The sequence below is a fragment of the Engystomops pustulosus genome, chromosome 2 (assembly GCF_040894005.1).
Source record: "Engystomops pustulosus chromosome 2, aEngPut4.maternal, whole genome shotgun sequence".
Taxonomy (NCBI): Eukaryota; Metazoa; Chordata; class Amphibia; order Anura; family Leptodactylidae; genus Engystomops; species Engystomops pustulosus.
Window position 1 is genome coordinate 234,442,121 of NC_092412.1, and position 22,125 is coordinate 234,464,245.

At 37.5% G+C, this 22,125-nt stretch overlaps 1 protein-coding gene and 1 long non-coding RNA gene across 4 annotated transcripts in view; one reads left to right on the top strand and one right to left on the bottom strand.

Moving 5' to 3' along the window:
• CADM2 (cell adhesion molecule 2) overlaps positions 1–22,125 on the bottom strand; it is a 1,001,095-nt gene that overhangs the window by 105,573 nt on the left and 873,397 nt on the right. For all 3 annotated transcript variants that reach the window (XM_072138535.1, XM_072138534.1, XM_072138536.1), the window contains one exon: positions 5,719–5,809. In XM_072138535.1, the coding sequence (XP_071994636.1) occupies positions 5,719–5,809 (91 nt within the window). The remainder of the gene's footprint in view (positions 1–5,718; positions 5,810–22,125) is intronic.
• Positions 12,730–15,351, top strand: LOC140119473 (uncharacterized). Its single transcript, XR_011853373.1, has 3 exons — positions 12,730–12,766; positions 14,955–15,019; positions 15,241–15,351. It is a non-coding gene; the product is annotated as an uncharacterized lncRNA (long non-coding RNA).

The window sequence follows — 22,125 nt, forward strand, 5'->3', positions numbered from 1 at the left end:
CAGAATGTCAACACTTCTCGAGGGAAGAGACGATTTGACTGCTATTATGAGCAATCATGTAAGAAAAAGGAAATATACCACTAGACTGAGACACCAGGACATTGTAGGCAATGTAATACATACACTGCTAATTTAATATATCCATCAACAAACTCTACACAGTCAGCCTCCAGAAAACTGCTTCTAAATGTACACACAACCAGCCACAAGACTTAAAGGGGTACTCCTGCATAAAATGCCCAAATAATTGCGGAAACATTAAAGGGGTTGTCCAGGTTATTAATATATTTTTGTATGGGTTGAGGGGGACTTTAAAAAAAATAAACAGCTTATACCCTCTCCCCTATCTCGTTCTACAACGGGGCTGCCATGACTGCCGAGTCTCTGTTTACAAATACCAGCAGTGCCATCTCAACCACAGCCACACAACTGCCACAGCCTACAACTGCTATGGCTTGATAGTGACAGACCACACCGTAAGTGAATGGAACAGGGAGATAGGTGAGTATTAACTGTTTATTATTTTAAACCAGTGAGACGTAGAGGTACTTTGACCTTTTAATAACTATGGTGTATTTCTGTAGGTTCAATTTGCCAAATGTAAATTCTGAGGCACCCAGGTACAGATGTGCTTTTAACCTTAACTTGAGTCACACAGCCAACATTGAACTCGACACTGTACCACCTACTATTTCCAATGTGGCAAATTTAGCATACAAATGATACATTGGGATTTTTTGGAATACTTTGAGACAAAAAAATTATATAAAAAACCTAAAAAAATTTACCCTAGTGAATTATTCTAAATCATTGTTACCCACAGTGCTGCATATTCTGCTTGATTATGAATTGGTACAAAACTTGCAGTCATGGCTGATTATAACAGAGGATTAAACAGAAATTACACTGTGGCAGGAGCACAGGGATTAACCTCATCCATCCATAATAGTGCTATTAAAAATTTACTGCCAAATATGATTGTTTGGCAAACTCTAAAGAGAACCCATGCTTGTGTAGGTTCATCACTATTTATGAGTAGACCCATAGAAGTTTGGGTTCAGACATGTACCAATCCTGAGCCTAGACCCAAACCACACTTCAGGGAACACCTGCAATTGGTGCTGGCAAAGTCATCGGCATCATCACTGGGAAATTGATGTGGCCCTCTGCGTATCACAATTTTGTGAATGATCACAGTTCCCCATGACGTCATTGGGGATGCCAATCCTCTCCAAAATGGCAGCAATCGTTGTTGTTGGCATGTAAATGCAAACATGCTCATGCCAAAACAATTTATATGCCACTTGTGATTTTGCTGGCATTTCTATTGGTGGGTTGAGACAGATCTAAACCTGGATCCGAACTTCTGATAAAATTTTGGGTTTGGTCATGGGGACCCAAGCCACCCAAGTTTTGCATGGACCTGCACTTTGCAGTTTAGGCTATTCATCACCAAAACGCCATTCATTTGCACAGGAGTACCAACATGGCAACGAATTACCTTCTCTTTTGAGTCATATTTGAGCATAACTATGAGAGGCTGGGCTCCATACCAGACTATTGCATGGGACCCTTCCGCATACATATTTGTACACACACATATATAATAACATTTATACGCTCATATATACATCCATTCATGTACTTATTTACACACTCAGAAACACTCATTTAAACACTTTTACACACATACAAACATGTATACACTCATACGCACACATTTATGTTCCTAACTTCCCCCCCAGGACTTAATCCAATCAAATACAACGGGGTAAATTGTATGCACCCTTCAGAAACTGTCAAACCTAAACAAATCTGCATGACTCTAGATACAGAACCTCCAAAAATCATCAGGAATCCTATTAAATCACTTTAACCTCATCTGGTTGTCTAGAGAAAACACTTGTAGATATTTGCTAAGGGACATACTAATGTCACTCAACTGGGTAGATAAATATGAAATATAGACTAGATGGATAGAAGATAGATAAACAGATAGAATAAAAACACTATTAGAAAGTAAGTTTTGTCTTTCAAAACCAACATTTACATTATTCTTTCACATAATTGGACTTTAATTAGAAAATATGGCTTAACCAGAGGAGATCTTCAAGTCTTTTCCCTGCCAGTTACATCATGTTCTGTTTTCCGGTTCATTGGGGACCCTCATGTGAGGTTCTGCAATATTTAATTGAATTTGATTGATTGCGCACACATCCCTTATGAGTCTGGTGTGCAGAATGGAGGAGACATTATTCCTAACAAATGCCTAAAAAACGTATGTTGTCTTTACAGAGATTCATCTGTACTTATGCAGTTTTACTCAAACAGTGTTATTGTTCAAGAAATACTCTGCGGAACTTGTGGGAGCTTTCGTAGGTCTGTACAGCCTCCAAGGGCCAAATGTACTGTGTAATATGTAATAAATAAGATTAGGAGGCAATACAACTCTCCAAATTATAAATTTGTAGCTCTGAATATGAAAATCCTTTGAGATGATTCAACATTTGACAATGTTATTTTTTGTATTGTGTTTATTTTTACCTGTTTATTATATCAGGACCATGGCCCTTATCCGTTTCAATTTTTTCTCATTCCAAAGGCCATCTCTTTTTTAATTTAATTGCATTGTCATATTCTGATGTAAAGGTATTGATGTGGGCATTTGGATGTTATTTTTAGCGTTCACCATTTGGGAGGCTGGCTGTAATGGAAAATGCTGGAATGACAGCTATCAGAACCTCTGAGAGGCTACTGAGTGCCATGGCAACTGACTGGGGTTCCCTAGCTACATCAATATGGTGTGCCCACAGGATGCTGCAGTCAGGTTTAACTGGGGTGCTTAATAGGTCCACTGCAATATTTAATGCCAATAGCAGTCAATGGCAGATGTAAAATATAGGGAGAGAGCAAAGCCCATGACTCATCTCCATTTAATCTTAGAGTAATACAGATTTATATTTACATTGGACAGTTCCCAAGGGGTTAAATGGAACTTGTCAACTGCCTGCCATATAAACTCAACAAGTAATCTAGTAGGGGAAGTGTAGCCATGTTTGTCTTAAAAAATCTGCAGTTTTTTTAATTAATTTTATTTTGCATTCATCAGCTGAATGCTTCAAAAGTACAGTTACAGTACCAATGAGGGGGTCAGGAAGTCAATGGCCCAGTCTTAATATGCCTTCTTCGTCACAAATTAAGCATATAACAAAGCCCATCTCCTCCCATTATTTAGGCTTTCCCGTCCAAGTCCTGGAAATGTCAAAGCCAGGAGGAGGGCAGAGTGGGGTGAGAAGTACGTTGGCAGGGACATGAATTCCTTGGCCCGCTGAATGTATTAAAGTCTCCACCAGAAATCTGTTGAAGACTATAGCAACAATCTGCACTACGTCAGATCTGGTCGAAACAGGTCAAACGAGGTAGAGATGTGTTCTGGATCTACTTAGAGGCTGGATCCTCCTGGTAGGTATTGATACCTTTCCACTAATAAGTATAGGGAGACAATGGTTGAGCATCCTGGAACCTGCTACTCAAAATCAAATCATTTTGTGCAGTTTTGTTCTTTTGTCTTTCAAATTCTGGACTTTATTTTCACGGAATTACCCTAAGCTTAAAGTATTATAATGTCATTACTACCTCTTGACATTTGCTGAGTACATTAATGGCCCTGGCATATATACCAGCCAACCTACAGAATGCCTAAAACTGTTGCTGAACATTTATTCTCTGGAATATAGGGGTCTTTGCCTGCAGTAACAGGAATTTTGTTATGCAGAAATATACTGTATTTCAGCATATAATTAGATGGTAATGCAAAGACAATTATATCATGACAATACAATTGTATAGACACAGGTTTTTCCTTAGAAAAGAAATAGCAATTTGGAGCGGCTGTAGAAGTAAGGTGTATGGCAATGCCAGAACACAGGCAATTATTTTTTTTTAACTGTCAGAATAAATTTCTATTTTTCAGATCTGGTGTTGAATGTACAAGAAACCTCATGTGCTCCTAAGCTTCCTCACACTGTGATATGGGCTTTTCTGTTACTGATTTGTATTCAGCTTCCTCCGTCAAAATCTAATTATTTTAAATCTGCATTAAAACATATATCAATTGGGACCAACCTTTTAAATTTGCTCTTAATCAGAAGTTAAGCCTTGGAGGCTGAACATAATTATGAAAAAGTTGCATTAATATTTCAAAATAAGTGAAATGTCAACATTTTCTGAATTGCCTCTAAAAACATCCTAGAGGAAGGGCAATTACACACATTTTGTACAACGGAGAAGAAACATGACAGTCGGAGCTTAATTTCCCAGATGTCGCACTTTTCCTTTTAAGAAGTCTGGTTAAAAATATTAAAAAATAATTGAAACTATTAATTTTCAGTTTCATGCTAAAAGCTGATATTATTAGCTATAAGCTTCACTCATGTATTTCGATTTCACAATTACATTTAAAAACTAAAAATTTACCAAAACCCTTTCCTCTCCATTTCTGTAAAATGGCAACCAGCTTCTCAACCCCAGTGGGAAGGTTTGGGGGGTCAGGGAGGGATGTGTCATTGCAGTTACTTTTTTGTATTTAAAATCTCATGTCGTTAAATTGTAGCATGGACTGATATGCAGAATCTAGATTTGGAAGACAGATTTATAAAGTGCAACTTTTCAAAAAGTTGCATATAAAGGTAAACATCCACTCTAGTCCCCTCCTAGAGTATGAAAAATGAAGGAGCTAGTTTCAACAAACTTTGTGACTTTTGAGACTTTTGCCCATTTCTGTAAAATGGCAACCAACTTCTAAACCCCGGTGGGAGGGGTGTGGGAGGTTGGGGAGGGATGTGTCATTACAGTTGTTGGCTTTAAAATCTCATGTCTCAAAATTGTAACATGGGCTGATCTTCAGAATCTAGATTTGGAAGACAGATTTATAAAATGCAACTTTTCGAAAAGATGCATATAAAGGTGCACATCCATGCTGCTGCCTTCCTGGAGTGTGAAATACGTAGGAACTATTTTCGACAAAGTTGCAACTTTTGTGACTTTTTAATTTAAAATCACATATGCACTATAAGCATTAACACCTCATGTGTTACATTTTTTAAGCTGTCACAGAAACATGATGTGCAAAATAGTTATAGACAGCCCTTAAGAAACCCCAAAAACTGGAGTAAAATAGCAGCTCCAAAAGCCATCAACGGAGTGTTTTGCTAGGAGGGTGCAACTTAATTGATTTTAAGTTTTATAACACAAAGCAGAATTAGTGGCTTTGTAAAGAATCTAAATCCCTTAATGCTCAGTGTTTATAGACTTTAAGGGACATCCCAAGAATCACTATGCTTTCTCTGCCAGTTTTCTGGGAGAAAGGGCATGTAACAAACCCCTTTTCCAACAGTTTTGTCTGAAAACCACCCCACATATCACTTTAGGCATCATGGAGTAGAGAATGAGACAGGCAGGGAGCCAGTACTGTTAAAGGCCGTATCTGCTATAGTCACCGGAGACTGGTTGTACCTGGCCTAGATCACTTCGGGATCTACTAAAAGGCCAGAGTCGCTAAAAAGATTGAAGCTGCAGAACATCGGTGAAGGGGAACAATAGATTCCCCTTAATAGTTATTTTTTTAAATCTAATAAATAGTTCCATCATTTTTTTAAAGTTCCAGACATTCACACTTATTTTTTTTACAAATCTTTATCAATATTAAACAAGACTTACAGTGGTTTTCCTTTAGATTCACATGTTAAAGTGAGTTGCTGTCCTTCTTGTGGAAGTGGGGTAGAGGGCAAGATCCTTACGGTGGGAGTATCTACAAATAAGAAAAGAACATTATGAATTGAAAACATAATGACAAGAAAGCAGCAGGAATGTATGGCTAAATAGCCTATTGTACTCCTCAAACAGGGAGAAAGAAGGTATGGCTGAAGAATTGACTTAGGCAAGACATTCTAAAAGGTTAGAGGGTACATGCATTTTGCCCCAAAAGCATCTGTTTTATGTAAAAAAAACTTCATCCTTGCACAAAATAAAGGTATAATTGTGTGTTGTAAGACATATTATACTGCTAACTACTGCAACTGTAAGTCAGATAGCATGGGAGACGTCACCAGTCTTCATCAAAACTCAGTAGTCAATACAGCTAATTCCATTCAATTCCTAGTTGTCCATTATGCTCAATATGCCAATGATAGTTAGTCCTTCCCTAATTGACATCTATAGTTTTATGATTTTTTTTATGTTTTGTTAAAAAAAAAAAAAAAAACCTATAAGTATTAATTTTAATAAATGCAAGTGCAGAGCAGGGGTTAGCCCTCTATATCTAGAACAATAATGGGGAGCTTGGACAAAAATGACATCAAAGTACCTGCTTCCTAGGACTTTTTCTGTTCCTGTAAAGCTGCAAAGATACCAAATGAATTCCTACGACTAGTAGGATTATAGGGAAGACGTTAAGAAGAGAACTGAATGAAAAGTCAACCCTAGTTGGAAGTTAAATTTCTCAAATGCTCAGCCGAATTTTGCACATCTTTGGATGTTAACATGTATCTGTAGATGTTACCATATCTGAGTACTACTTAAGACTATGAAGCCGCTATGGGACCACAATTGGTTCCCCATACTTCCTGTTGGATGACTCTTGTCTCCCAATGTATTGTGGTGTTAGCAAAAGAGGAAACCAGAAACTTGCCCAAAGTGAATGAACGGAGCATTAAAAGTTGCTCTTTAGACCCCTTTAGAGATCATCCTAGGATACGAAGAGCCAAGAGGAAAGCTATTGAAGGACTTCAGATGTACAGTGACTGAGCCGTTGTTTTGCTCTTCTTATTTTGATTCGATATAAAGAGAAGCTTCTCTTTCATTTTCAATCGTGTTTAGAAATAATTTGAATTCATTATTGAAATTGTATGGTAATCTACTGAGCAAATTTTGCTTGTGCCTTCTAAAAACATGTTGTAAATTGATAGAGAAATATGTCTAAATGAAAGAGCAATAATTCCCCTAATGTTAACAGACGTGGCCTTTAAATGACAACATCCTTAGTGTTCAGCCACCTGCGGATTTAATTGTCTGAGACTGTGCCTGATACATCAACCATCGGAACATTTCCCTAATTAGACATTGAAGAGAACATGTAATGCGGAGACTCATGAGCTACTTAGAAGAAACTGAAGACTACATGACAAAAACTTTTCCCAAAATATTTAGTGAAATAGTCAACCTGGCAAACTTAGTTCTAGGTGTAAGATGATATATTATATTTCCAGATCTTAATTTGAACTGACAGAAACTCTTCTACTCAGTGTGAAATACAGAAATAGAGGAGTTGTTGTTTTCTTGCATTTCTTTCCTGCATATTTAACCATCAAATGTTGTATTTATGTAAAGAATTATAGACTAAAAGGGAGAGATACTCAACATTGGCTCAACATAAAAAACAACCATTGAGTTGCTTTAAATTGGGTGCATCATGGTGTAGGATTTTTACACCCAAAACTAAGGGACATGGATAATATTTAGACCTCTAAAATCCTTCTTTGATAAATACCCATGGGTTATGTTTTTAAAAGGCTCTGTATATAGAGAGAACTGGGTTTTCTTGAACCTATGGGTGTGCTTTACCTTACCTGTCCTCTTGGATGAACATGTAAAAATCCTAAACTGGTGGCAGATTAACATATAGATACAGATTTATCACTAGTAGGCAGATTATTGAAAACTGGCGCCCGATCTTCAATATCTATTGCCATCTGCACTGCTGAGGAAGTGTGCACAAACTTTTTTAGGTGCACCATTAACATACAGTGCACAACAGAATTCTGCCGAGTCACTGTATTAAACGTGCAGCTCTGACTAACTACTAACACCTGAGAACGCCTGACTACCCATTTATGGCACTGCACCCCAACACACCTTAGAGATTTATGTAGATCAGAACAAACAGTTGATGTAAGCACTTAGGGGATTTAAGATCTCACGTATGAATGCTTCCTGACTTAGCACCAGAGCCGGACCAGCATTAGCGGGCAGCAAACTGGCCCTGTCCTGAAGGGGCATGTGGACTTTTATGGGCAGAGGATGTACTGCTTTTTAATACCCCTTGGCGTTTTGTCTATTTATTTATAAATCTTCTATCTACGTATCTATCTCCTATGTATTATCTATCCATCAATTGACCTTCTATCTCTCTTCTACTGTATAAATCTATCTCTCATATATCTATCTATCTTCTATCATCTATCTAGCTATCTATATATAATCGACCTTATATTTCTGAATCTATAAATCTATATCATCTTTCATGTTTATCTTCTATCATCAACCTGCCTATTATCTGTCTATCTCCTATACAATTCTCCTACAGTCCTATATTACAGATACTTACCTACTACTGCTTGTAAACTACAAAGTGTTATTAATGCGCAGAGCTAAATGAGCCTCTTACTGACTGTGTCTGTTCATTAAAAAGTTTTATTTCGGGGCCCCACTTTTAGTTTGGCCCAGGGCTACACTTTGTCTAAAACCGGCCCAGCACCGGAGGATTTTGGGGGATAGAAGTACAGGTATGTTGTATTTCATGCCCTAAACCTTTAGGTGCCACCCACCAGAGATTCTACCCCTCCACCCCTCCATACTCTCTACTAAGCAGACATGTATGCTCAGCTGAAAATTGTAAATCAGGAGGAATAGCTGTCAGACAAAAGTGATATCAAAGTATATGGGGACCTAGGTTTTATTCTTTTTTTAATATAGATGTGGAATTCCATTAATCAGCCAAAAAATCAAGCAAACTAAAGTAGTTGGTATTTTGATTTTTTTTTAGAAAATATAGTTATCAATTTACCAGGACCAAGCGCTGCAACATCTGACAAATTGTGCAGCTCCGTCATTATATGGGTACTGATACACTTTTTATTTTTACTTTATACTTGTGATTCTGTGACTGTTTCTAAATGTATGTAGAGCATTACAATCTGTAGCTTCTAATAATACGAGCAGATTGCATCTCAGAGGGAATGTACTACATAAAGGAAAATAGAAATTATCTTATCTTTAATGTTTATTCTAATGACAATGTCTTCCTGCTATAATGTTTCTCAGCTGATTTGTCCTGGAGACGGCAATGGACAGCGCAATGTTCCAAAACACTTATCACTACTTACTTGGAGAATATATTAAATTTCTTCCTCTAAAACTGCTTGAATGCGTCCTGCTGAGTCTATATTTTTCCATGCACTAACAAGGGTAAGTGGATCCAGGTGGTAAGCTGTGAAGTGGAGCCCCCCTGCATCACATAATCAAGCTTTGCCGGAACTGAACTCTACTCTAATAAAACTGTAAGAAAAAAAAGATTTAAGCAAATGGGCTTTTTGGTGCAATTTTAAACTCTATGTAGATATTTAGATAACTTTTTTAATGCTTGTATAACTTTATGTTTGTATACAGGTATTGATCAGTTTTCTTTTTTCCATTTTTATTAATTTTATAATTTTAATTAACAATATCATTTTCATCTCAGAACTTATGTACAGTATAAAAAAACTTAGACAAGATGTTTACACCCCACTACTAATAGTAAGCCCATAGTAACCCAGAGGGAAAGCTCTCATAGACATAGTGGCAGGTGCGGCATCTAATTTGCCTATGTCTGACCAGTATAAATCAGATCCTGCCAGAAATTCATGCTGTAAAGTTATAGTAAGCTACATCTTTCCATCCTGCTTCTTTCTATTGAGCAACACATACACTTACCGGGGATGGATGCAACAGTATTGCATCTATCTCCACCTCAGTTGAGTGTATGCTTTTGGAGCAGCCTACTTATGTGCATGAACCCCGTTAGCAGCCAATGACTGGTTCACTTCTTCCCCTCCTGCATTTAGGGGGAGGAGGTAGAATCAGAGGATATATACCACTATATGAGCATATAGCATGATACGTCCTAGCCATCCATTCCACTTCTGAAATCCACCCAATGTATCATTAAAACTCTGGGTAAAATGAAATGTGAATGTAGTCTTACAAGAATTTTGTGATATTGTGGTTAGCATTACGCTGGGGCCCTGGGTTCAAGTCCCACGGTCAGCATCTGCAAAGAGTTTTTATGTTCTCTCCGTGTTTGAGTGGGTTTCCTCCGGGTCCTCTGGTTTCCTCCCACACTCCAAAACATACTGGTAGGTTGATTAGATTGTGAGCCCCATTGGGGACAGGGAACGATTTGGCAAGCTCTGTGCAGTGCTGCATAATCTGTGTGCGCTATATAAATTAAGGAATCATTATTATTTATTATATTGTATTACATTTGTTTCAAGCTAAGTTTAGGGTGGTGCACACATCTGTCTAAAATTCTGGCTAAAACTTGACAATAGAGATCCTTGCACTGACTTCTATTACAAATGATGTAAAATCCTCCCTGTTTGCATGAATGCACTTCCTTATATAAATTGCTCTTGCCGCTGTAAAACTTCCATAGAAAGCAATGGTAGAAGAACATTTACAGCCATCTTGGAACAATACTGCACTGTTATAAAGCTCCATTTACACCGTTCAGTATGATGATGCTTTCTTAATTGTTAAGTATCTAGAAAGACTCAGAGCCGATAGTCCCAGAAGGCAATATTTTCCTTTTTTTTGCTTGTCATTTGCATGCATAATCAAGTGAATTATTTTAACCAGTGTACAGTCTCCAAAGGTGAAAGAGTAATACATGTACTGTAACTTTCTAATATACCTGTAGTTAGAACATTCCCTAAGGGACAGCCATGGGGCAGCTTTGGTCAGTGCATTTATAGGATATGATTGAATATTGATGGAGTAGTCATATGCTGTATGTCATACCGAAGAGTCTCTGCTATAAATATCTACTCTATAGAAACTGCACAAACAATCAAACATATCATAATTCTTCCTCTCTCCATCTCCTCTTCTTTGATCCATGTACACCACATTCCTAATTATTATGCAAATGATATTTATTTCTGATTTTCCTATACGATCAATGAAAATGACAGTATAATAAAAATCATCACCCGTTAGAGTATAAATCAGATTTTATTTAACAAACATTCTAATGATAACAGTATATTCTTCAAAATGTAAAAAAAAACTCAAAGTGCACATTTCCAACGTTTTAAAACTTTTAATTGTAAAGAACTGAAAATGGTCAATTGTTGAATTTGCATCATTTCTGTATGGCAGCAGCTGATAAAATGCCATTACAAACCAGAAAACTGATATTTACTGCTGCTGGTGCCTCTGGAGTTCCGAGAAGCTTAAAGTGGTGCATAAACCTACTATTCGGTCACCCTAACCCAGTGATGGCCAACCTATGACACGCGTGTCAGTGCTGACACGCATAGCCATTTTCAGTGACACGCGGCCGCCGGAGAGTTAAGTTTCATCCTCTGCTCCTACACAGCCAGGTGCAGTAGCCGGGAGGCTGAGAAATTGTCCAGCACATTGTAATAAATAGATGTAGTATGGCAGTACATGGTAGGATCAATCAGACAACCTAGGATTAAAGTACCCTAGAAGTTAAATAATTATACATATTTGTTATTTAAAACTATAAATATCACAAAATTATGTTTTTTTGTCAAGGTGACACACCACCCGAGTTATGCTCGGTTTTTTGGCGAATTTTGACACACCAAGCTCAAAAGGTTGCCCATCACTGCCCTAACCAGTGCTCACAAGCAGAAACTGGAGCAATGGACCCAGACACACAAAGACTAATTTTCAAACAGTCTTGTTTACTGATAAGTGTTGTTCAACCCTGGATGGTCCAGATGGATAGAGTAGTGGATGGTTGCCACCATGTCCCAACAAGGGTGCAACGTTAGCAAGGAGGTGGCCAAGTCATGTTTTGGACTCGAATCATGGGGAGAAAGCTGGTTGGTCCATTAAGGGTTCCTGAAGTGTAAACATTAATTTGGCAGAGTATATAGAGTGTACAGAAAGAAGAATCCAGAGAAAAATCAGGTTCATGCAGTACAATGCACTATATCACGCTACACAGATACCTCTGTGTTATTGGCTGGTAAGGTTATAACAGGAGAGAATCTCATCTCATCTTCCCCTGAACTTTACCCTATAGAGAACCTTTGGAGTATTATCAAGCAAAACATCTATGAGGGTGGGAGGCCGTTCAGATCTAAACAGCAGCTCTAGGAGGCGATTCTGACACAATGCAAAAAAATTCAAGCAGAAACTCTCCAAAAACAATGGATGCAAGTATTGTGATGATGATGATGATCAAAAAAGGGTCCTTTGTTATGTGTAACTTGGCCTGTTAGGGTGTTTTGGATTGAAACAGCTTTTGATTTCAATGAATGTGACCTCCTAATGCTGCAAATGCAACACATGACCATTTTCAGTTCTTTACAACCTATAAAAAGTTTGAAACTCTGCTGTGCAGAATAATTTGTAACTGTGGATTTTGTTTTAAGCATTTACTGTTATGATTGAGAGGTTTATTCAATAAAATTTTATTTATACATTAACGGGTGACAACTTTTATTATACTGACTGTCATTTGAAGAGACCATTTGGGAAAATCAGAGATAAATATATCTTGCATAATAAAGCAATATCATTTTACAAACAAGAAATATTATGTATATTAAGAAATAATAAGAAATATATGTATATTTTTTATATGTAAAATGTTTCAAGATATTATGCAAATTTGCTAATTATATTTATGTCTGATTTTCCATATATTTTTTTTTCAGGATCTCAAGCCTTTTCACACTGTCCTGTCCATAAGGTATGAATCCACTTTCAACCCCCATTGACCTCATACAAATGATCTAGGATAGGTAATCATTAAAAAATAATGGAATAGCAAGAATAATTCTGTAAACTGTACTACCGATCTCTGTTCTCCTGATCTACTGTTCTTGTTATTGTACTTGTCATGTTATTGTATACTACGACTAAGGACTACGAAAGTCCTAAATGCGTCATTTTATTTTTAACAACATGTACATGTTTTATATTAATTTTTCTAATAAAGGAATGGACTTTTAATATACTTTTTTGTTTGGAATGCTGGAGTTTCCTCTTGGAATTTTAAATCTAACCCTATTGTCAGCACACAGCATCTCATAGCACTAGAGGGATCATGAAGTGTCTGCTTAGAGAGTCGCCACCCACACTTTGGAATCTAAGGCCTCTTCCACACTAGCGTTGCGTTTCACGTCAGGGTGCAATGCGTGAAAAACTGACGTTTTTGGCTGCGTTTTTGTTCCATTTTTCCTTGGAGTAATTAGCGTTTTTGCGTTTTTCACGCGCGTGTTGTTAGCGTTTTTTTCGCGTTTTCGGCGCATTTTTCACGCGCGAGTCAATGGGAGAATCGAGCATTTTTCAAAGGGACCATGGTTTGGGATTAAAATGTGTTATTTAATTGAAAAATAATGTCTTCTGATAATTTGCAAACATCTACAATCTATTCTTCACTGTTCCCTGTGTATATTATCTCCCGACAAGTTAGCAGATGTGAAGAACAGTGAAGAATAGAATAAAAACAGTGAACACAGTGAACACAGTGAACACAGGATCATTTAAGAGAAAAACACAGTGCAGAACACAGTGCAGAATAGATTACAGATGTTCGGCACATCTGCTTACTTGTCGGGAGAGACGCGCGGAACGGTGCGCCCAAAATAGCATGTGAAGAACAATATATATGTGTGTGAAGAACAAATTGCAGATGTTTAAATACATCTGCAATGTGTTCTTCACACATATATATTGTTCTTCACATGCTATTTTGTTCGCACCGTTCCCCGCGTATCTCCCGACAAGTAAGCAGATGTGCCGAACATCTGTAATCTATTCTGCACTGTGTTCTGCACTGTGTTTTTCTCTTAAATGATCCTGTGTTCACTGTGTTCACTGTGTTCACTGTTTTTATTCTATTCTTCACTGTTCTTCATTGTGTTTTTTTAATTAAATGATCGTTCGCGAGCAGGGGAAATACTGTTATTCTGGTCACCTAGCAACCCTTACGTTTAAAACGCATTGCACTCGCATTGCACTTGCAATGTTTGCGAGTGCAATGCGTTTTTTATGCGTCTCCATAGACTTGAATGGGGCGTGAAAAATGCGTGTGAAACGGAAAAATAGAGCATGCTGCGATTTTGACGCGCGTGCAAACGAACGCAAGCACGCACGTGAAAAACAACGCTAATGAAGAAAGACCCATTGAATACAATGGGACAGAGTGCAATGCAAGTTCTGTGCGTCAAATGCACGCGCAGAACTCGCGCGTGAAAAACGCCAGTGTAGAAGGGGCTTAACATTGACCATCACTGTGTAATAGGAGCTAAACAGCAATAAAACTGAGTAAAATTATAAAGCAAGGAGTTAAAAATGATGTTTATTGTGTAAACATCACTAGGGGATTGAAATGTGAGAATTTTATTGTGGGCAGACCCCTTTAAGGTAACAGTCAAGCACAAAACTGTCACAAAAATTATTGTAACATTTGAATTTTGGATTTTCCAATTTAATATTGTTACTGAATCTGTAGACAAATCTTTAGAAGAAACCTTCAGAAAATAGCTGTAAATATTCTTAATTCATGGTTGAGAATCTGCTTGGTGGTGCGATTACAGCCAGAGAGTTTCGATTCATCTTAGTTAAGGTAACAGTCTAGCACAAAACTGTCATAAAAACACAGTAAAATTTTAATTTTTCATTTCTAATTTACTACTACATCTCAAGGCAAATCTTGTTAAGAAACCCTGAGTAAATACCGTAACTGTAAATATTCTTCCATTTACTGTTTTAATTAATATAAGCAGCAAATATCTGCAAAGAGCAAACGTGATAACTTCCACATAAAAACTGAAAGAGTAGGAGAATAAAACAGGAAGCTAAACATAAATTAAATTGTAATTATCCCTATTTGTCTTTAAATAAATGTATTTTTTGCAACTTGTTTTTGACAGACAAGCATGAAAGCATTAAAAGATTTCGGCGGCTCGTTTCCAGCAGCCACACATGCCTCCAGAAGGTACTGTACATGCTTCTGCTAAAACTGTTTGTTTTGCATCTTATTGAATGTGCTTCATTTTTTTAAATGACTGATCATGAAAATATGTTGCTCAGTTTTCTCATCAAGCATTTGCTGAAAATGACACATAATCCAGATGTTCAGGCTGTCACTTGATAAACCATATGTCCTTTTATGGCGTCTACTGCAAATACATTTTCTGTTTTTTTGTTTTTTTTTAGAGTTTAGACCAAGATTGCAGAAAGAAAAAGTTTCATGAGATGAAAACATGAGAAATTTTCAAAGTACATGGGTTCAAATGGTCAACGTCTCTAAGATCTGACAACTCATATTCGTCAATATAGTGACTCAAAGCAGTAAAATGTCTAATTGGTTCTTTCACACATTCTGAAAGTCATAAACATATTAAAAATAGATTTTGTTTTTATAACTTTTCTTTTGCTTCTTTGATATTCTAATATAAAATGTTAGCTGTGTCCTGTAGTCTTCTCATGGAACACAGTTATTTCTGTTCAAGACCAGGGATCCACATGTGGCTCTGTATCCAAGTGCTTGTGGATCTTCATCTACTCAAGCATCATTGGCACCACCATGCTATGATATACTCCTGGGCCCACCATCAGCTCATGGGATCAGATAATAAAGAGGACAGATGTCTGTCAAGATTTTCATTATCTATCAAGCTTCTACCAGACTTTGGGGCACATTTACGACCATAATTCACCCTGCCACGATTCATCAAGATCGTGAGCCCTATATCCTGCACGTGTTGCTTCCCTGCTCAGCTCCAACAGAGTTCATCTTCTTCTTCTTGGTGCATTGTCTTGCGGCAAAATTTGAAATCCCGTGCTTAGTCTGAATTAGATGGATGGTCAGATGGCACCCCCTCCCCCAAATTTCAGTTGCATACACTGGTGGGTAACTCACAACTGCGGCAGAGGCACTCACGGTCCTTGCGCTGCCAAAAAGTATAATAAAGCATCCGCAGGGGGAATCATGAACGCGCAGAGCACCGGACGAGAGCGTCATGTGACTCCCCAGCAGACGCCATTTATGGACAGAGCACAGATTCTGTAATGCTGACAACTAAATTTCAGTGGTATATAGGACCAATGATGGTAAGCATAAAATTATTATTTATGTCTCTAGGACATTAGCGGGCCTTGTAACAACTACTTGTTGTTTTATTCATATACTGGGTTGGCTACTTTCCAAAATAATGTCATTAAGCTTCCCTAAAAAGTCATGCTTGAAGGGGACCTTACAAGTTAGCTAAGAGGCAAAGTTTTCTTTATCCCAACCTAAAGCATATTTAGGGCAGCACAGGGGCTCAGTGGTTAGCACTACAGCCTTGCAGCACTGGCGTCCTGGGTTCAAGTCCCTTTAAGATCAACATCTGCATGGTTTCCTCCCACACTCCAAATCATACTGGTAGGTTGATCAGATTGTGAGCCCCTTGGGTACAGGGATTGATTTGGCAAGCTCTGTGCAGCGCTGTGTAATCTGTGTGCACTATATAATTAAAGGAATTATTATTTTAATTATTATTATTTGCATATTTCCCAGAATTCCCCAGTGGATCATCAATGGCTGTATGTAAGTAAAAACTCCCCGACCTACCTTAGTAACAGGGCAGAGATTTTTCTTGGGAGTTCTTTGAACACTTTTAGATCAAGCAATTCAGAGTATAAATTTTGGACTTTCCTGTTGGATAATATATGGTAACTCTTGAGAAGTACACTTAAAGAAAATTAACTTTAAGAGGTGTTTAGTCTTTAAGTCTCATATTATTTATTTCCTTTGATTAAAAATCATTTTGTGCAAATGAAGAAGCCTCCAACGCTAAATTGTATTTCATCATCTAATCTACGAGCTGGATGCATTTCACTACACAAGACTAAATGAGTAAATACTGCTTCGCACTTGAGGAAGACGGTGCATCACTTGGTAATTGGGCAATATTTTTAGAACTTGGGAAAAAACGTAAATTCAAATACATTTGTTCAGCCACATATAACAAGCGTGAATGCAAGTGGAAAACAATTTACATTAACACTAATGAGAAAGCTTAGAACAATAGTGGAATATTAAACAATGGCACTGCGAGGCAGTCTACTAATTTGTAGGCTTTTCACCCAGTGAGCTTTTACCTTTTCAACTGTATAGCACAGAAAGCTGTGCGTAAAAAATGTCTCATCATTAATATGAGGACGGTTCTGGTGTAACTTACATTTTAATGAAAAAACGTAATCAACCTTGTAACAAGGTTTGTGAAAGTTCTACTTCTGAAAAGTGTCTCCGTAAGCTGAAAAATCTAAAAATACAACTTCTGTACATTTTGTATAATATCCGTTCACCAATATATAAAAGAAAGAAGTGGACCGAAATAATTTCCTTAACCCCCACAGACTTTTCTATTTCTGAACCAAAGCAGCTACAGATGGGTTCCAATACATGGTACCCCTAAATACATGTTTCTAACATGGAGCCTACATCAAATTCACTTGACTAAAGCTTTGCAAAATTTTTCAAAAATTTAGCTTTGGATCCAAAGCAATTTGGTTTGAACCAATGCTACTCTAATTGTCCTCAAAATCAGTGTGTAACCTCCTCTAGAAGTGTTGAGCAAAATCAGGACCTGGGACCGATCTCCCTCTTTTTGATACCTGCTATCAATGCTGGCACTGATCGTGGGTGCTAACTATTTAAATGAGGAGGCAAAACTGACAAATGAATTTTATGCATTTGAATGGCCAGCACACGGACATTTACCCAGGGATCGTCACTCCAAATCATGTCATTTTCCTTCGCCAGTGCCCCCTCCCTAAGTTTTAAATGATAAATGACAGCAGTAGCTAGCCGCCATCTTGTTCAAAGTAAGAGAACAGATTCAGTTTCAATTTGATTCCTGAAAAATGGCAGATTTGTACAGAATCTATGAACCAACATATAGATTTGCTCATCTCTTCTCTTACTGCTAAATTCCAAGATATCTTACAAGACAAAAATGGTTCTTTCACCACTTACTTTGTCCTTCCTCATCTGCTTTTGAAATTTCAGTTTAACTCTGTTTTGCAAGACAATTGGAAGCTCGCCGAGATATCAGATACAGTGTAGCTCTATGAAGAGGGTAGAGCCAAAGTGAGTCACATAAGCTAGGTCTCTAACATGACATGTACAGGGACTATGGGGGTCATTTATCTTAGAATTTTCTCTTATTTTGGGACCTTTTTTTGTGAAATTTGATATTTTTGTGCCTAAATTTGCTTCTTTTCCACTGGCCTAGTAAAGTGAGCTGTGCAAGAACTCTTCATAGTTGCGCATGAAATATCTTTAAAACCCAGATGTGAATGTATTTTACGCAATTTTTTGGAAAATCATGGTTAAAAAGTCACAAATCCAGTCCTGACCAGACGTAGGAAAAACTTTAGAAAAAGTTGCAGAACAGTTTGAGACTTTTGAACAAAGAGTCGCAAAACCCTATAGACTTATAAGCTAAGTCAAAAAGTCCAAAAGTCAGAAAAAACAAGAAAAAACAAGCAAATGTCCTGACTAAAGATAAATTACCCCTATGAGAAGAAAGTTGATATAAAATTAAAATTGTCATATAAAGAAAAAAAAAACAGAGTTCATTTACACACACGTGTCCACTGATTTCTGGCCTCTTGGACTTAATAAATCAAAATGAAACTATCCCATTATTAAATACAAAATCCCGAAGACATCACTCGCTGTCAGTGATAGGGCTCACGTCTCCATCTAATCTTCCTATCTTAGATATTTCTTATCACAATTTCACAGAAAGCCAATTAACTTTTCGTTATCCTTTAATTTCTTATTTGGAGTGTCGGAGAAAGAAAACATCCTACATAGAACTTCCTACCGGCACAAGGACGAGAGTGCAACCACTCAGCAATGATTTCCATATTTAGAGTCCAACATAAACATAGGTTACTTTTCTTTAAATACCAGATGTAATGCCCTGCTGAATATATGGTTTTCTATAAAAATGGCCTCAGTGTGTTGTAAACAGAGAATTTAGACTTTGAGTTCCCTGGGGGTAAGAGACTGATGTGAGTGACAATAATCATTGTAAAGTGCTTCAAAATATGTGAAAGCAGGAAATTATATATTCAGACACAGTTCGCCTTCAGCATTTTTATCATGCAGACATTTTGCAATGCCAAGTTTTAGAAGTCTTGAGTTTCTAAACAATAAAGCTTGTGGTTCCAGGACTTTGGTAGAGCAGTACTTTTATAGACAATAAGCATGGAGTATATGAGTGTTTATAGTGCATGGGAAACTGAACATATTCTACGTAGAATATCTATGGACAAGGGCGGATAAGGACTGCCATGGGCTGCATGGTGGCTCAGTGGTTAACACTACAGCCTTGCAGTGCTGGGGTCCTGTGTTCAAGTCCCATCCAGGTCAACATCTGCAAAGAATTTGTATGCTCTCTCAGTGTTTGCATGGGTTTCCTCTGGTTTCCTCCCACACTCCAAAACATACTGGTAGGTTTATTAGATTGTGGGACTGATTTGACAAGCTCTGTGCAGCGCTGCAGAATCTATGTGCACTATATAAAATAAAGGCATTATGGGCCCAGGGCTGTATGAATATTCCTATCCTATGTATGATCCTAGAATCAAGCTTATGAAGGAGGTGTCCTTTCTGCCTGTTTTTAATCTATGGCTTCAGGACCTTTGTAGCACCTTCAAAGGTCCTGAAATGGCTCTTGTGTACATTTGAATATAAAGCAGGAACATATATATTAGAATTTTGAGGGTGAAGACCCTTTAGAGTCTTTGGTGAGTGGATTGATTGGTCATTGGCTACCTAGAAGGCTTGGGCCCCGGGCTACCGCCCAAACCACCTATGTTTTAATCCACAACTGTCTATGGACTGGGAAGAACAAGTTCTCCTTGGAGTTACCAAGAAAGTAGGGGAGAAACAACAGGCAGCACATATGACCATGACCATGTAAGAAACAGATTGAATGAAACACAATATCAGACAGCCAAGTGCCCTTTAACCTGTTACAAGAAATAAAGTATGTAATAGATAAAGATAGGGAGCAGCAAGCCTCATCAGTCCACTGCGAAGGAGAGTCATCTCCAGGAGAAGAATTCCATCCAAAGGTAAATGGATTGACATTGTTTCCATATAAGATACCTTTATATATGATATAACAAGCTTTGTTCTGGTCCTTGGACTATAATGTCTAAACTAACATATAATCAGGAGAGGGGCAAGCCTGAACCTGCCAGAAGGCCATGCTTGCGTCTTCTGGCACAGTCATGTGACTTCCTGTTAGGAAGAAGAAGGTGAACTCCGGGGACCTGAGTGAGGAAGTGACACATGCAAGATATCGGGCTCACGATCTTAGTGAATCGCAACAGAGTTCATTATGGACAGACAATGCACCTTATGTGAACTACAAAGAACGAGTAAGTAAGAGTGCCCCAGTGTGTGTAATGTCATATCTGCAGGCAGCATGGTATAGAGCAGGAGGAGCTGTGTAGATTGTATATAGTGTCATATCTGTTACGGAATAGAAAGTGCTGGCCAAATTGTACTTTGTGTCCTATCTGCAGGCAGCATGTTATAGAGCAGGAGGAGCTGAGCGGACTATGAACAAGGTATTTTTATATATATATATATATATATATATATATATATATATATATATATGTGTTATATATGTAGCATGAAATAGAGAAGAATGAGATGAGCAGAATTTTCATAATGTCATATCATTATGGATCATGGTATAGGGTATGGCATGTGACCACTAAAGCCAAACACTGGTCTCAGCTCATTTTTGTTTTAATTCACATTTTCACTAAGGCTTTAGTTCTGCTCCTGCTGGTCTATAAGAAGTGGAAAGATGGTTGGAACATTGTCCATGTGTTGCATCACAGATGATGGAGTCACGACCCTCATCCTACAACAGAATTATTAGGTCCATGCCCTCATCACCACAAGGGTTAACATGTAAATAGAACTCAAATAGATATAATTATGCAAATATTAAAAAATAATTGATCCTTAAAAGTGTATTTTATTAGGTAACTTGTGAAAAACTCCATCCATAGGGTATTAATACACAATTAACCTTTCGAAATCCAGTCCTATTATTTTCCAGCGTGAGATTTTCCAAGCAATGAAGCAGCATTTTAAATTGTTTTGCATTTAAATCATTAATTTCCTATCTCCATCCATCATTAACCTAATTGATCTCATTTAAACATGTAGATTGTAGCCTCCCGCTTTCATGTTTTAGAAGGTTTCTTTTTTTTTTTTCATTTTCTCTCTTTGACTTTCTACTTTTCAGTTACAAGCTGTTAGATTGATCAAGAAAATTAAATACTTGAATAAAATTTTTGATAAATGAAGAAAAATATGCTTTATCTCTAAGAATGTCTCTCTTGGACGGAGCTTTAGAAAGAATTGTAGGGTATTGTAGGAATATTATGTATACAAGACCAGTTACGAAGCAATGTCATGTCACACAATGGCCTAACAACTCCAGTGATTGGCCATATGTTATTTAAAGGGAACCTGTCAGCAGAAATTGATCTAATAAACCACTTGTAGTATATTGCTAAGTACCTGGCACATCTTCCAGATAATGTTTCTTTCATGACCCAGTGTGGTGGCATAATCTAGAAGATCTACTTTGAAATGGTTGTATAAAGTCAAGGAGGCGGAGATTTTAACACTGAAGTCAAGCTCTCTCTTCTTCAGAAAGCTGCGTTTACTATAATTGATGGTTCTGCATCCAAAGATATCACTAACCAGATCTTTATGATTTCTATGATAGAGGAGGAGGAGATCAGGGCTCTCTATCTTGACTTCAGTGTTTAACTCTCCTCCTCCTTGACTTTATACAACCAATTTATGGCTCACTTCAGAGTTGATTGTCTAGATAATGCCAACACATGGGGTTATGAAAGAAACCAAAACTAGAATATTGCTTTACAATATTCTGGTAGTGGTTTTTTAAGCCAATTGCTGATGATAGGTTCCCTTTAAGCAAAATCTTAGTTCTATTGTTCTACTTAAAAAGATCCTGTTATCAGAATTTGACCTAATATTCACAT